This window comes from Musca autumnalis, unplaced genomic scaffold (assembly GCF_047663935.1).
Source record: "Musca autumnalis isolate F117 unplaced genomic scaffold, ASM4766393v1 scaffold_3, whole genome shotgun sequence".
In the NCBI taxonomy this organism is placed as follows: domain Eukaryota; kingdom Metazoa; phylum Arthropoda; class Insecta; order Diptera; family Muscidae; genus Musca; species Musca autumnalis.
The window spans coordinates 203,007,354-203,023,874 of record NW_027411866.1 but is presented as its reverse complement, the minus strand read 5'-3'; the positions used below and the strand labels follow the sequence as shown (position 1 = coordinate 203,023,874).

The window sequence follows — 16,521 nt, the reverse complement described above, 5'->3', positions numbered from 1 at the left end:
AACATCGTCAGCTTGTCGCGAATAGCCACAACATATTGGAAAATATTGCGATCGGCCAGCATTGAATGTTCGACCGTGTCGAACGCATTGGACAAGTCAAGAGCTGTCACAATGTGTTCGACACGGCGAACATTCAATGCTGGTTTCCATCATGTATCACGCATTCCGCCCTTCCAAACGATTTAACGCGTTGACTTATCAATTACTTTAACGGTAGGCAAGTCTTCGTCGAGTTCCGAGGCCAAGAGTCAAAATATCGCAAGATCAAAACGGGAGTATTACAAGTCGTGGTCCTTTCACCCATTTTCTGCAACTTTATCTTGCGAAAATCCCCAATCGACCAGCAAATGTATCGATGATTGGTCCATTTTTGCAACATGCGTTAATATTCACGACGTAATACCTAACCGCCGTCGATAATTTCTTTCCTGAGCCAAATCTTGTTTTATCCTCTACAAAGTCATCCGTAACACACTTCACTTTCTGGACGGGAGAAGTAAACCTAGATTTGATATATTTATCGGAGATAGGCGTATACCCTAGGTCAATAATCCAAAAATACTGAGATAGTCTTCAATGATCTCCTGCACTTCTCGGCACACGCCACTTATACAAATCAGAAAGTGGAAGCCAATAATGAAGTCCTCAAAGCACTAGCTGGCATCTCCTACGGCTGTGATAAGGAGACAGTGATAGCGACGTACAAAGGCATTGACCATTCTGTCCGTAATTATGCATATCCAGTGCTATAGTGAGACGTCAATTCTGCCCGCACTTTATCTCTCATCTCATCCAGCAGATCCGGGCCATTTGAACAATCGTCCAGAAATTTCGAAAACTCCAACGCGAGCCAAATCCACGCTACTTCACAGTGCGTGCTGAATTCGAAGGAATCATTACCAAGGCAAAGATATCAAAAGTTCGTGATCCCTATGAAATCTCCGCCATGGTCATGGCATCTTGGCCCAATAGCCCTATGATTCCTCACGCAACTTCTCACCCCCCATAAATAAACAATTTGTGATTCCCGAGGTCTGGAAAGTTGCATGAGTCATCCCGCTTTCTAAGCCACAAAAATCAGCTAAAGCAGTAGAATCTTGTTGCTCCATTTCCTTATTGTCACCCATATCTAAGGTTTTGGAAGCGCAATTGTTGCCCAATCTCATGGGTTTAGAAAACCCTTAGAAAAACAACACCTTTAAATGTCATTGTTACACTTGATTCTGCTAGGTGAAATATTCCACAGAGCCTCCAAGTCTTTCCCACAGGTATCAGTTCTAAGATCCACAATTATGGGCTTCACATCCCTCTTGGTGGGGGGGTTGAGGATTGACTACTTTACATCTCAGATGCTCTATGGGTCACAGCAACCAGTTGAGAATACAAGACCACACCGATCCGATGCTCTATCCGAGATTTGACAACAAACTGCAACCACTGCCTCTCCATAGTCAGGCTAGATCAATAGCCTCAGTCTCGCTGTTTCAGAGAGTCTTCGGTAAGACTTCATAAACAACAAAAAACACCAGCTTTCGTTTTTCAGTTTTGGGAGCAGCATATCCCGGAATTCCTGCTCCGTATTCTTTTGGTCCTTGCCGGGACGCAGGAAAGTCCAGTCCAACTGATGGTGGGAGTAGCTGCATCTAAGGAGTTGTTCAGGACTTGTCCATGCGAGGGACACAGACTCACAGCAGCCTCACACGCAGCATTTAACGCTAGTCGTTGTAGTAAGATTGAGTAATGGTGGACTTCATGAGTTGGAAGAATATTATGGTCGGGGCGATCCACGAAACCAAGCTCAACAAAAACTGTAGCTTACAGCGCTGTGATTGTTACAACGCACAAAGGAGGGATCGCACCAGAAGGGGAGGTGGGGGATTAGCTTTCCAATTGCACCAGTCTATTTAATACATACCTATCTCGCTTGGGTGGCACCGTTGTGCAATGGTATGCACGCCCACCTTGCACGCTGAAGGTCGTTGGTTCGATTCCCCGGCCAGGCAACATCAAACATTTTTCAGCTGTGGCAAAATACCCCTCAGTAATGTTGGCGACATTTCCTGAGTATTTCAGCCATGTAAAACTTCTCTACAAAGTGGTGTCTTAAGACGCGCCGTTCGGACTCGGCGATAAGAGAAGTCTCCCTTGTTCCTTCAGGGATGTTTATGGAACAATTGTATATCTCGCTTGAGCCTGACTTTATTGACCCGTACATGGAATATGTGAGGTGGAACTGCCGAGGTTAAGTTGCTGAACGTATACCGTCTGGTCTTGAGGGACATTAATGCTCATCATTAGTTGTGGCATTCGGATAGTGCCACAGTTCGCCAGACATAACCATCATGTTACCTTGTCTGACAAATGACGTCACCTGGCAACCCGTCGTTTCTCTTTCCGACCATTTCCCCATAATTGTCGACATTAGCAGACCGCCCGATTTCATCACCTCTGAACGCCGAACTTTCGTCAATCATGGAAAAGCTAAGTGGCCGAGTTTCAGAGAGTTCACAAATCAGCCCTTCAGAGATTTACCTAATCGAAAGAAGACATCATCACTGCTGCAGTCGCTCGCTATATACCTGTTTGTCGAATACCTGAAGTGAGACCAAACTGCCCAGCAGAGGCGACGGGACTAGCAAATGAGCGTGATGAGCTTCGTCGTGCCAACCCCATTAACCCCAGAGTCAATGAGTTGACAGTGGAAGTTAAATGGGTGGTCGATGAGCATAAACGGAACAAGTGATTAAATCATTTGAGGAGTTGCACCATTGGAGCCGGAATAAGTGAATTGTGAGCAACGGTTAAATCACTCTCGAACCCTGGAAAGAAGGAAAATAGGGCCTCTGTAACGATGCGCGAAAGTTTGTCTAGCACCCCTGGAGTGACAAGGCGAAGAGTAGTCCGTAGCATTAGATCTCTTAAAGCACAATTTACAATGGATGATGTTGCTGTGAATGTCATCAGGAATGCCAAATCATCCAAAGCATTGGGCCCTGATGGAATCACCATGATAATGCAGAAACAGCTGGATGTACCGGGAGTTAATATCTCACTAAAGTCCTCAACCTGTCACTAACCACCCACTTCGTTCCCGAAATCTTGAAAATGGTCAGGGTGGTGAATCAAAGGTGCATCGTACAGACTGATTTAATTTTTGTCGAGCATAGCAAAGCCCCTTGAGGCTTTAGTCCTCCACCAGCGCCAGAAATAGCTATCCAGTTGCCGATCATCAACATGGTTGGCACACAACGACGCTGCACGCCATCTCCACACTCATTAGTCGAGGCCTCAATCAGAGCAAGCTGTGTGATAGGACAGTGATGATGTCACTCAAAAGCCGTTAATACTGTCAAGCACTCCACGCTGTTTGATGACATTGAGCAGACAAGTTTTAAATGTTGGATAGTCAAATAAGTGTGTGACACCAGTCGTACGTAAACTCCAGGAACAAAAAGTCCGAACTTAGTTGAATGAAAATTAGAATTACCCCAAGGTGGGGTGATATCTCACTGATCTTACCAACTTTTTCACAGGAGGAAATACTAAAACAGTTGGATGTGCCAATTGTAGATTATCTACTAAAGTTCACAACCTGATTCTATCCACCCGAAGTCTGGAAAATGAACAGGGTGGTCCCGCTACTGAAACCAGAAAGGATGCGTGCAAAGGTGAGTTGTACAGACCGATTTCGCTTTTGTCGCTCGTAGCAAAGACCCTTGAGGCTTTAGTCCTCCACAGCTTCACAAATATCTATGCAATTGCCGATCATCAGCATAGATTCCTTAAGCAGCACAGCATGACAACGACGCTGCACTCCATCTCCACACATATTAGTCGAACAGTGATTGTGGCGCTAGACTTATCAAAATCCTACGATACTGTCAGGCACTGCACACAGTTTGAGGACAGGCAACCCTCCGGCCAAGTTTGAAAAGTTAGTAACCTGAATGTTACCCGCCCATTCTCGAAAGCGTCTAGCAGCGTATTGCGATCCAAGACACCCAAACTGTCCAATCAGTGGTCACAATGGGTAAGTCTCTCTTGGCTAAAAATGGAACGATTGTACGTACAAATTCTCGAGAGAAGGAAGACCCAACAACTTCCTCTAAAGATTACGACTTAAATTTCCTCCTCCTTCCTTCTACTTTGCAAAAAAAAACAGTAAATAGGGGTTTCAGTCATAATTTTATTGTTTTTATTTAATTTATATTTAATTACACAATATCTTTAAACAAATTTCCAATTGAAGAAATATCTAAACATTTTCTGAGCTTCTCTCGGCGTTTTGTGGCTAGTTTCAGGCATTGTTATGCAAAAGAAGACAAATGCTACCAATATCATTACACTTTCCACCAACAATAATACCTTAATACCGAAGCCAATATTCGCAAGAATAACAGCAATTTGTATTGCCTGTTCCAGGATAACACAAACTCCCAGACAGTATGTTTTTGCCTTAATGGGAAATGCCTCGCCCATATAAGCCGAAGTAATGGGAGCAAATAAACCAGCGCAAAATTGTATGGCCATACATAAAACGCTAAGGTAAGATTTAATGTTAGAATTATTTAATCCTCCATGTTTGAGGCATAAAATTGATATGGCCAGCATTAGGGCACCCACTGTGCCAGCCGTAAGTATTGAAGGGAATTTTCTACCGATTTTATCGACCACAATCAGCGAAAGGAAACTGCCGACCAAACGTAAACCAGCCGCTGTTATAATGGGCCATACTACAACATTTGCAGCTGAACTGCCGTTCAAAACTTCAGACAATGGCATAGAGAATGTCAAGGCCAACATCATGCTGCGAAATACCAACATTTTTGCCAAAGGTCCCAGCCAACTTGTGGCACTCAAATTTTCTTGTTCACTCAAATGGTTGTCTTATTTACCCTAGGTGGACGTTGTAGGCGGGCCAAACTTGACAATGCCGAAGCCTCATCACCCATACGTAAATAATCCAAAGGGGATTCCACAAAGTAACACAGGGAAATTGCAGCCAGTATAGCCAATATTACGTCCAATATGCCATGTAAACGATTTGCTGCAAAATGTGATTTCTCCTCCCATTGTTTGGAGATAATCATTTGTAATGCCACTCCCAATGTCACTGAGAATTGTTCTAGACCCAAACAGGCACCACGCTGATTTACACGTGATATATCCGCAATATGGCTAAGAAACTGTGGTGTTAGTAGACCCACAGCAATGCCATTGAGATAACGTCCTGCCACCAGAGAATCCATTGTATTGTGATCGGCAATAAATATTGTACCACCCGCTAGTATCAGCAATGAGGAAATTCCCTGAAAAGGAAGAATTTAAAATTTGACATAAATCTTTTCGCAATGCCATGACATACCGCTATAAATTTCTTGGGCATATATTTTCCAAGTTGCACCGATATCATGGTTCCAATAATCACTGCTACAAACCAAGAGCAATGAAAATGTTGGTTAAATCCTGTAACACGAAATTGGGTCCAACCCAAACCATGGGCCATTGCCATACCACCAGAAGTAAACATTACGGCGCCTGAAAAGGAAAAAGTTTTTTAATAAGCCTGGATAAAGTCCTTAAAACGATCGACAACACAGTAGATGTTCTTAATTGAAACTCATAAATAGCGTTGTAAATTCTAGTTCATTTGAAAGATAGCTCAATATACATATTTCAGCTCTCTTGACTGAACTAGTTCAGTAATCTACTTCATAGTTCACAATCTATTTCTACTAGCAAGAGAAATGAGTAAATAAAATACTCTCAAACAAAAAAGTATAACATATGGATATTTTCACTTAATTCATAGTGACAAATAAATTAGTGTTGGGAATTCTCGGATCGATCTTTTTCATTCAGTTCACCAAGAAGATCCAGGTTGTTCATTTGGTTCATTGGCTCATTTTCGTTCAATATTACATTTGAGTTTCTCTTTTCCTTCTTCGCATCATCAATGGTCGTCAATAGTCGTTTTACCAGTCTTAATAATAAAAGTATCAGGGTATATCTCAGTCTGTGTGAATTAAAGGGATGGACCAACATACATAGCCAATTTTTGAAGTGGGAGTCATTTCTCTCGATAGATATCTCGCCAACCTATCATTTCAGTTTGTCAATATATCAGGAGCAATATATCAGGAAACATATACTTGCCTTCGAAAAACATATTATCGCTGTACACACCCAGCAAAATGTTCGATGCCAAAGATGCTATTCAAGAATGGGTGCAAGTAAAATGGAATGTAATTTTTTTTAGCATCTTCACTCATTCTTTTTACAAGAGCGTGAACCCCAAAAGATGCAATTCATTTTCAGATCCTAAGCATGTCATCTTCACTAACTCGGTGGAATGGCATCTTCAACATTTCTTTGGCATGTCATCTTAACTAATTCCCTAGAATAGCATTTTCGCTAATCTTTGGCATGTCATTTTCACCAACCCTTTGGCATGAATTTTTCACGTCTTGTTCGGAAAATGCTGTATTGAAATATGATTTTCATGGCTTTTTTATTTATTCAAAGCAATTTATGAAATAACTATAATTTAATTATCATCAAAATTATAATTGCAGTTTGTTGTTGTAACATTAGTTTATATGGCCCGGCCCCCCCCCCCCCCCCCCGAAATGATTTTCGTTTCCATAGGATATTAGCTTATGTTACACATTTTTATTTTTAATTTTGAGTAAAATGTTAAACTGTTTTAAATTTTTCAAGAAATATGTAAAGTATTTGGAGGAAGTATTACAAAGAAATATTTAACTACATTGGTATACATTATTGTCCAACATATTGGAAAGTATAAAAATAAGGAACAAGTTAGGCTATTTGAGCAATTTTCTGCATAGTTGTTGTTTAGTTTTAAGGTGTTATTTAAGCGTTTAATCGTAATTTTAGGCTGACTGTAAGTGCTATTGAGTTCAGAACAAGACGTTTATTTGTATTTATTGAACGTTTGCAGCATATTACGTCCAATACTTTGGCTTAAAAAACAACATCTGGAAAAAAAATCTTCCGATCTTTTGCTTTTGAAATGTTTGAAACGAGCAATAAAAGATAAAATCGTTGCTTAAACTTTGTGGTTTTAAATTTTTGTATAGAGTCTCTAACACGCTTTTGTAATGAACTATTTTGAACATCATATCAATTACAAATTCTTTATTATGTTTGAAATTTGCAAAAAAACAATATCAACCATTTTTTATGATATAATTTCTGTTCCAACGCAGTGTCGTCCGTTGAGATTATTTGATACTGGTCTCTTGCTACACATTAGTAAATGTCTATTGTATAAAGAATGATTTTTCTGTCGTATTTTTATGTTTTGTTCATGGCAGAACTACCAGGTAGTGGTATCACACCAGCTGATCGAATATGAAAAGTCAAATCCTTTTACAAAAAAATTATTTTTGTTGTAATTTCCCCAACAACATAAAGAAAGTTTTGACATAACATATTCAAAATTTTACGATGCCACTACCTGGGTAATTGTGCCATGGTTTTGTTCGACCTTTCGAATGTTAATAAATTCAAGGTTATTGAGATTGAGGCCAATGTTTATATTTTATTTATTGCATATCATTTCCAATATTTCGAAATTGAATTTCATCTTCAGGGATTTTTCTGTCGGTTACTCTATGAAATGTATTTTGGGAAGTACTTTCAATAGATGCACATTTGTAGAAATGTTAATTCTTCGGCAAAGGACTTTGTGACGACAAACGAAATAAAAAAACTAATCGGAAACAGATTATTCTTCGTCAAAATCTCAACAAGTATCAGTCGACTTTGCGGACAGGAATATACCCTGTGCCTGTGTGAACTGAAACTTTCATCTATGGACAGATCGAAAAGCGGCTACACAACCAAAATCCTTTAACACAAAGCTATGTATTAGGCGATTTTCAGAATTGTGTACAAATTTTTGGACGTATGAACTTGCCAACAAAATATGGATTTTATCATTGATGACAAGTATTGCGGAGGAGGTACCTGTAGAAATGGACCGGACCGACAAGTTAATTTTGGAAGTAGATCTCCCACCAGTCTTTTTAGTTCGTCACAGTACAATTGTTAGCTTTTTTTAGGAAATATGGACTTGCCCACGGAAAACATAATGCCGCTCTAAACACAAGGAATACCTTCAGTAAAAATTTCTAAGGATCTTCGAACAGACGTTAAACTGCATTAAACAACTATTTTGAAGGTTTGTGAGGGATGTACGCAGTATGGTCCAATTTCGAGCTAAATCTATGTCTGGACAAAATATTACTAAATCCAAAGTTTGGACCAAATCTGTTGCTCCGTTCAAGAAAAATCGCACATACCACTTTCAATAAAATTCTTGAAATTTGAGGTAAAATGACCATCTTCGAACTTTATATAAGGCTCGCAGAAATATTGTGATAAACAAAGTTTGGACCAACGCAGTATCCGGTTCGAACGTTGTCGTGCGCACCAGCCACTACACATGATGGCCGTAGGTTTTCTTTACAGCTTTCGGGACATTTTCTCTGGAAGTATGGACTTGCCCCTGAAAAAACTATAGTACTATAGTAATAAGGGGTCCCGAGAACACTTGTCGCAAAAAAAGCAAAGCCTTTCCAGAGAGGTATTTTTATTTATTCATTTATTTATTTCATATTTCTACTTATAACTAAATTATAAGCATAAAGGAAGTGACGCTATGACTACTGAGGTCTTAAGATTACACAGATATATTTACTAATTATTCAGAGAGGTCTTAACCTGCACTTCTCTGAAAATTTTTGAAATACTCTGTGGAAGGTTACCGAAAGAGTGCATCGATAGTCGATCGAAATTGATCAACATTTTGACAAAATATCACGAAGGCCAAATTTTGGACCGAATCGGTTGATCTGTTCGAGAATTACGTGTTCTCCAGGCAGCCACTCAGACGGACGAACATATCTAAGTCGACTCCAAGTTTTCTGAAATAGATTTCTTCCAAAAACACTTTGGCCCTAAAACCATTAATTCAGATGAGAACTAAAGGTTGAGAGTATAAAAAATGTAGATTGGGAAAATTGGGTTTGAGGATTTTTGCTAAAAGAATGTATACATGTATAGAACTTGGAGTGGGCGCCAGAATTTCATTTTAAAAGAATTCAAGACTGGTTGTCAGAGTTTTCCTAGTTCCTGATCAATATATGAGAAGATCCACGATAGGAAACCGGAATTTCTATAAGAGAAGTTCGACGATTGGACGCCGAAATTAGTCTATTGAAAGATGCACGATTGGGCGACAGAATTTGTCATTTACATACTCGCGATTGGGTGCTAGAATTTCATCATGGATAGACTCACTATTGCTCAGCATTATTTCTCTATCAAGAAAACCACTATCGGCCTTCTTTGTGATAAGATCTACGATTGGACACCAAAATATCTTTAGGGAAATAACTACAATTTCTTTATGACAATAACAACGATTGGACAGCTGACACCAATTGAAAAATTGAGCATATTCTGGCACCGCAGCGTGATAAGGGACCAAAAAAGAAGACACGCGCCTCGTCGTTTTTTCCTTCTAAATTGTACCTGTAAATATGAAAAATACTAGTGGATAACGCCATGATATCCAACGTTCCCTCTGCGTAAATCAATTCTCTACTAATCCCATTTTCCTTTCATAAATTACTCAATGAAATTGGAGTGGAAAATTGAAGCCGTAATTTTGAACTTTTGTGAAGTAGGAATCAAAGGAAATGTCCTCAACATTCCATGTTTTCTGATAATATATTCTTTCTTCACTGAATTACATAACATTCACTGTAGTTGTGAGTTATTTGGTAAATGATACACCCAAAAATGTATGCGATTATTAATATATCCATAGTTTTGAACATATTACTATATTGTCAAAAATATTCTGAAAACAAGGGTAAATTGGTCAAGAAGTCTTACGTCATTTTAATTAAAAAATAGCAACGCAAATTTTTTCATCGGTAATATATGTCTAAAAAAAGGTTTACATCATTGCTAAATAAGAAATTTTCGCTAACATGAACTTTCAAAATTTTTGTCATGTGGCATTCAACTCTATTGTTCTCAACTCTGCCGCCCAAGTGGTGAACAAAGTGGCCGTAGATTTATTGGCTGATATTTGTATATTCCTCGCGTGGAAAAGGGTGGTAAGAGTTCAGGGTGGTAATGAGTTCAGCCATTCACAAATATCATCAGGGAAGGCACCTGACACCAAGATCGTACAATCATCCGCATACGTTATAGGTTATACAGTTCCTGCAATATCACCTCGGACAACTCCAAGTTTCACTCTACGGGTCTCGGACAACTTTCGATACTAAATTCTACGCACGACAGGCGTCCAACCATATAATTTATTATCCAACGTTTCGAACTTGGCCGGAGCGTAATCTGCTCGATAAACTCAAACAGCGTGGAGTGCTTGACAGTCTCAAAGGGTTACTATCACTGTTCTATCGCACGGCTTACTTTGATTGAGTCCTCGACTAATATGTGTGGAGATGGCGTGCAGCGCAGTTGTTGTGCTGCTTGCGGATCCCATGTTATTGATCGGCAACTAGACAGTTTTTTCTGATGCTGGGGACGACTAAAGCCTCAAGGGCCTTTGCTACGGGCGGCAAAAGCGAAATTGGTCTGCACGATTCACCTTTGCTGGCATCCTTGCTAGGCTTCAGTAGCTGTATATTTTCCAGACTTCGGGAACGATGTGTGTGGCTAGCGACAGGTTGAGAACTTTATTGATATACTTGACATTCGGTCGTCCAGCTGTTGCAGTTTAAGCACCGCTGCTACTCGCAACATAGTTTAATTCCTCCGCAACTGATTGATTGATTCATCTTACAAAAGGTTTGTCAGTTCCCATCACCAGTACAGATTTCGACATGGCTCTAACTGCAAATTACTATATCGTGAATTTTATTTTACGAACATTTTGGAAATGTACACTGTTTTGTTTTGTATGAATCTACAAATTGACTTGTAGAGCAGGGCTCTCTAGAGCAGGCAAGGAAACTTTTATAATACCAAAGATTGCAGTCCGACTCTATTTTTTTCTCAATGATTAGGACTTCCTAGCGTAATAAATCTTACATAGCTTTAATAAATCTTAGATTAGTAAAAGAAAAAGAATGTGTATAAATAAATACACAAAATTCATATCTATTGGATCGATGGAATGGGTTCAAATGCTGATGAAAAAATCGGATCTATCACGACTTCCTTTGAATTGGTTTAAATGCAGATAAAAAGATCGGATCTTTCACGACTTCCTTTGAATGGGTTCAAATGCTGATGAAAAAATCGGATCTATCACGACTTCATTTGAACCAATGTAAAAGATCCAGTGAAATCATGGCATCTCATGGAACCACTTCCATAAAATTTTGCTGGGCAGGGCCACTAGGAGTACCTTTGGACAATTTTTGATAACACTGTGCAACAAAATGGATGTTAAAGTCTGGGGCACGGAAAATTCCTCTTGGGAAAGAAAGGCCTTGGTAAGTATATTAAGAACCCTGAAGGACAGTTCCGCCGTGAGTCGAACTTCCGCGTTATTGCGTGATGAAATTTTTGCTAGAGACCCTGTAAGCCATCAGGAATTTGCGTTATATCTTTGTTCTCTGTTGCTTTAGCTCATTTTTGAGATGACATGTCTTCAGTCAAATCGAATAAGGATTATTTTCGTAGAGCACTCCAACCTTCTAACTCGCTTCCTTCAATGTCCTTTTCGTCCTTTATTTTCAGAGCCGCTATAAAAGTACCACAAGATGACGTTTTTCAGCTTCAAAATGTTCTGCAAAAATGTCGCTCAGAAAATTTTAGGTGCGGCTCTCATTGACAACTAATCGACTTTGTCGCGTTTTCGTGGTCGTTTTTGACATTTACCCTGTTTTTGTTCAGAAAAAGACTATATTTTGTTTTTTTGTATATTCGTTACAGAACATATAAAAACACAAAACACACCACTATTAAACATAAACTAAGTTTGGACAAAATATTTCGAGATCTAAAGTTTAGACCAGTTGTTCCGTTTATACATCGGTTGCTCCGTTTATGAGATATCGCGCGTACGATTTTAGCCAATATCACTGTACAATAAAATTTAAATTTTTTCAAAATGATGGGAAAAATTGTTTAGATTATGAAAGTAGAGCTAAAAATATGAGACACGTGTATCGGCGTTTTTAACGTTTACATCGTAAAGTAACCAAAGTAGACTGGGCAAGTTCCGCCCATTTCTAGTTTTTTTCGAAATATTCAAGTTAAGATATCTTGGAATCCTTGCATTATAGGTATATAGTGTCTTTGGCAACTTTACAGAGGAGGATGTGGGGAATAGTTTTGTTAAAAATTTTAACCCTCATATGGTTCATCAAAGGGGTCTTTTTGGTCCTTTTTTCGAACATCTTTCAAAGACTCCTTTAAAATGTGATCATGTCATACCAAATCTGTTAATTTTACCTAATCGCCAGGAATCTCCAAAAATGAAAAAAAAAGTTTTAGGGTTAAAGTCGGACTTCATCTCAGTTTATTCAAAATTGTCCCACAAAACATAATTTTAGAGAGATGACGTCAAAGAGAAAATTATTCTTCGTCAAATTTCACTAGGGGTCACGAAAGAAACAAAATGTCTATTTACATTATATATCATGAAAATATCAGTATCAATTTTGCTGAAAAACATGAAAATATTTTCCAATTTTTTTATGAATTTTTTTCCTTCTTTTTTCGAGTTGATACATAAAAGTAATATGAAACCTGTCTCTAGGTGAAAAGTGTCAAAAGAAGAAAAATTCAACACAAAATTTCACTATAAGTTTCAGAATAATGCATATATCTAGGTATACTATTTTCTTAAGAAAATTAGATAACAAATTTATATATTTTAGAATGAAATTATTTGTTTTAATTTTGGACTGTTAATTTTACACAATTCCATATTGGATCAAAATCTAATAAAATCCTTCACTTTTTGGGGATATGGTAAAAAGAAGAAATTTTCCAAATCTAATTTCACTATGAGTCTCTGAATAAAATAAATCTGTAACCATAACATATAACATTCTTAGCAGCCCTTTTTTTTGATATAGGGTTTAGGGCCATATTTTACAAATTTTATCCAGATTGTCGTTGTATTTGGACATTATAAATATCTTATTGATGGTTTTTCGTTATGAATTCATGCGAAAGGTGTTGAGCGTGTCATTTAAACAGCCTTTGAAATATTTGTGGTGAATATATATTTGAAAAATATCGAAAACCCAGATCGGATATTGTAAAAATGCATATTTTTAGTACTTTTAACATAAATTACGTAGTTAGGATAAGCCATTGGTAGCTTATATTGTATGTAAAAATACATGGGAGGTCTACGGCTATGGTCCAGTGAAAATGTAGGTGTCATATGGGCTCTCACATACACGATTTGGCATGGTCAAAAATAATACAATGATGGGAGTAACTCCTGCTTTGGTGACATTTACGGAATTAACCCTAGGATATTGCCATTTATGTAAATTTCTCTTGTTAATTCCCTAAATGTCACCAAAACAGGAGTTAATTCCATTATTGTATTATTTTAGACCGCGACAAATCGTCCATGTGAGAGCCCTTATGACACCTATATTTTCACTGGACCATAGCCGTAAATCTCTCACGTATTTTCTCATAAATTTAAACTGTTGTGTAGAATTTTTCTCCTTTTGACACTTTTCACCTAAAACCAAGTTTTATATTACTTTCATGTATCAACTCGAAAAAAGAAGGAAGAAATTTTCATCAAAATAATTGGAAATGTTTTCATGGTTTTTTTCAGCAAAATTGATACTGCTATTTTTATGATATATAATGTAAATAGACATTTTATTTCTTTGGTGACCCATAGTGAAATTTGACGTAGAATATTTTTGTCTTTGACATCATCTCTCTAAAATTATGTTTTGTGGGACAATTTTGAATAAACTCAGATGAAGTCCGACGTTAACCCTAAAACGTGTTTTTCATTTTCGCAGATTTCTGGCGATTAGATAAGATCTACAGATTTAGTGTATTCTGAGGCCTATAGTAAAATTTTATGACGAACAATTTTGTAGAATATTTGGATTTGATATGATCACATTTTAAAGGAGTTTTTGAAAGATTTTCGAAAAGAGGACCAAAAAGACCCCTTTGATGAACCGTATGAGGGTTAAAATTTTTAACAAAAATATTGCCCACATCCTCCTCTGTAAAATTGCCAAAGACACTATATACCTAGTATGCAAGGATACCATAATATCTTAACTCGTATATTTCGAAAAAAACTAGATATGGGCGGAACTTGCCCCTCCTACTTTGGCTACTTTACGATGTACACTTTAAAACGCCGATACACGTGTCTCATATTTTTAGCTCTTCTGTCATCATCTACTCAGTTTTCCTTGTCATTTTTTGGTTGTCGCACAGTGTAATTGTTTATAAAGGTGGTATGGTCCTATGCGGAGTCGATTGAGCAATATCCGTCCGTCTATCTGTCTGGCTGGATCGCACGATAACTCTAGAACGGATAAACCGATTCGGTTAAAATTGTGGCTTTCGTAGTATTTTGTCCAAACATAGTTTAAGTTCGAAGATAAGCCATATCGGTCCTCTCCTTCAGGTGCCTCCCCCACAAAAGTTCAAAAACGTTCGCCTCCCCCACAAAAGTTCAAAAACGTTCGTAAAAATTTTTCGTGCGGTAACTCTTGAAGGAATTGGCCGAATTGGTCCATACTTTACACATCCTAATATATCTACCGGATATAGATCAGGTTCAAGTATGGACTATATTTGTCGGATAAGTTCACTTTAAGACCTGATATCGAATCACTTTCATTTTTGCTGAAGCAACTTGCATTCAGTGCCTCAATTACGATGGTAAAAGTTTTTTTCAGGGGCAAGATCATACTTCTTGAGCAAACAGCCCGAAGGGTGTAAAAACCCCATATGCACCATATGTAGTGGCTGGAGATCCACTTCCATAATGGTCAATGTCGATCCATTCCTTTTAGTATCTCCTCCGCAAAATTTTTGATCTTTAATCATAATCAACATTTTTCAAACGCCCAAAATTTTTAAAACCACCGAAATACATACGTTTTTTGGGAAAAAATTGTTTCAATATACACAGGCTGAGGGTATACTCCGGCGGCGAAGCCGACTGATACTTTTTTACTTGTTTGTTGTTTTATTTCCTGCTTAATACATTACCTCCAGCCATTGAGGCCAAATGATGACGGCTATACCAAGTTGGCATTGGTGATGGGGATGGTTTGGTGGATGCTCCTATTTCACACACAATCGTTGTTGTTGTTGCAGATTGGGCCATTTCTTGTTTTGTTTTACACCAAAAATTAACAAAAAAACAATATTTTACAAAAAGTTTTCAATTATTTTATGTACTATCACTTGTTGCACCAGATACGAACTGTAAGACTAAATCTACATTTAAAATTCCATGGTCTTATTATGATGGCAGATTATAATTTCGATATATAAATAAACCCATGACACAGTTCAAACCACAACATTGTTTCTCTTTCTCTTTCACTTTCTCTCAATCGTCTTAATATTTTATTAAATAAAAACTCAGCTCCATATATAGATCATTGTTGTTCAACAAGGTCAGTACCAACAAGAATAGGAAATAACAAAAACAAAAAAATGGTTTTGTGGTTTTTACAAAAAAATAAAAATAATTTTTATTAGAATTATGATTTAAGTTTAATTGTGACTTCAATAGAAACAAAAAAAAAAAAAACATTGTGCCACAACATCCCATACGGGACAAGGGAGACTTCTCTCAGGTGCCACCGTGGTGCAATGGTATGCACGCCCGCCTTGCACGCAGGAGGTCGGTGGTTCGATTTCCCGGCCACGCAACACCAAACATTTTTCAACGGTGGCAAAATACCCCTCAGTAATGTTGGCGACATTTCCTGAGTATTTCAGCCTTGAAAAAACGTCTCTACAAGTGGTGTCTTAGGACACGACGTTCGGACTCAGCGATAAACTGTAGGTCCCATATCATTGAGCTAAATATGAATCGGGGTGCACTCATTGGTATGAGAGAAGTCTCCCTTGTCCCTTGACTTCAATAAAACTTAAAAAAAAAGGAAAAAATCTATATAAATAAAAATCAAATGTCTTTCATTGGTAATGGCATCAGCTGAGAACGGCTGAACCGATTTCGATAATTCTTTCTGTTAAATGTGTGCCATAACCCGACTTGTTATTTTTTTCAGATTTTGTCATATTTTCAGATTTTGTCATTTCTACAATAACTACTGAACCGATTTTTCTGAAATTTCTTATTTCGTACTTGGGGTTCGATTTTTCGAACAGTAAAATCACTTTTTTTCAAAAAAAAATATTTATGGATGAAAAAGGTTAAATTTTAAACAAGTTTTGGTATATGTATAAAGTCTAATCTGCCATCAAATAAAAAAAAAGTTGTTCCCTTGAAAACCCCTTCTCCCCCTCGACATTAAATGT

The 16,521-nt window shown here is 37.8% G+C and overlaps 1 protein-coding gene across 1 annotated transcript; it reads right to left on the bottom strand.

Annotated features, from left to right (window-relative positions):
* Positions 1-4,177: 4,177 nt before the first annotated feature.
* On the bottom strand, positions 4,178-15,438 carry LOC141398736 (probable metabolite transport protein CsbC). Its single transcript, XM_073976353.1, is given in 4 exon segments — positions 4,178-4,882; positions 4,885-5,309; positions 5,366-5,538; positions 15,238-15,438. Coding segments are annotated over 4 exon segments (1,371 nt in total). The 5' UTR covers positions 15,356-15,438; the 3' UTR covers positions 4,178-4,227.
* Between the last annotated feature and the right edge of the window lie 1,083 nt (positions 15,439-16,521).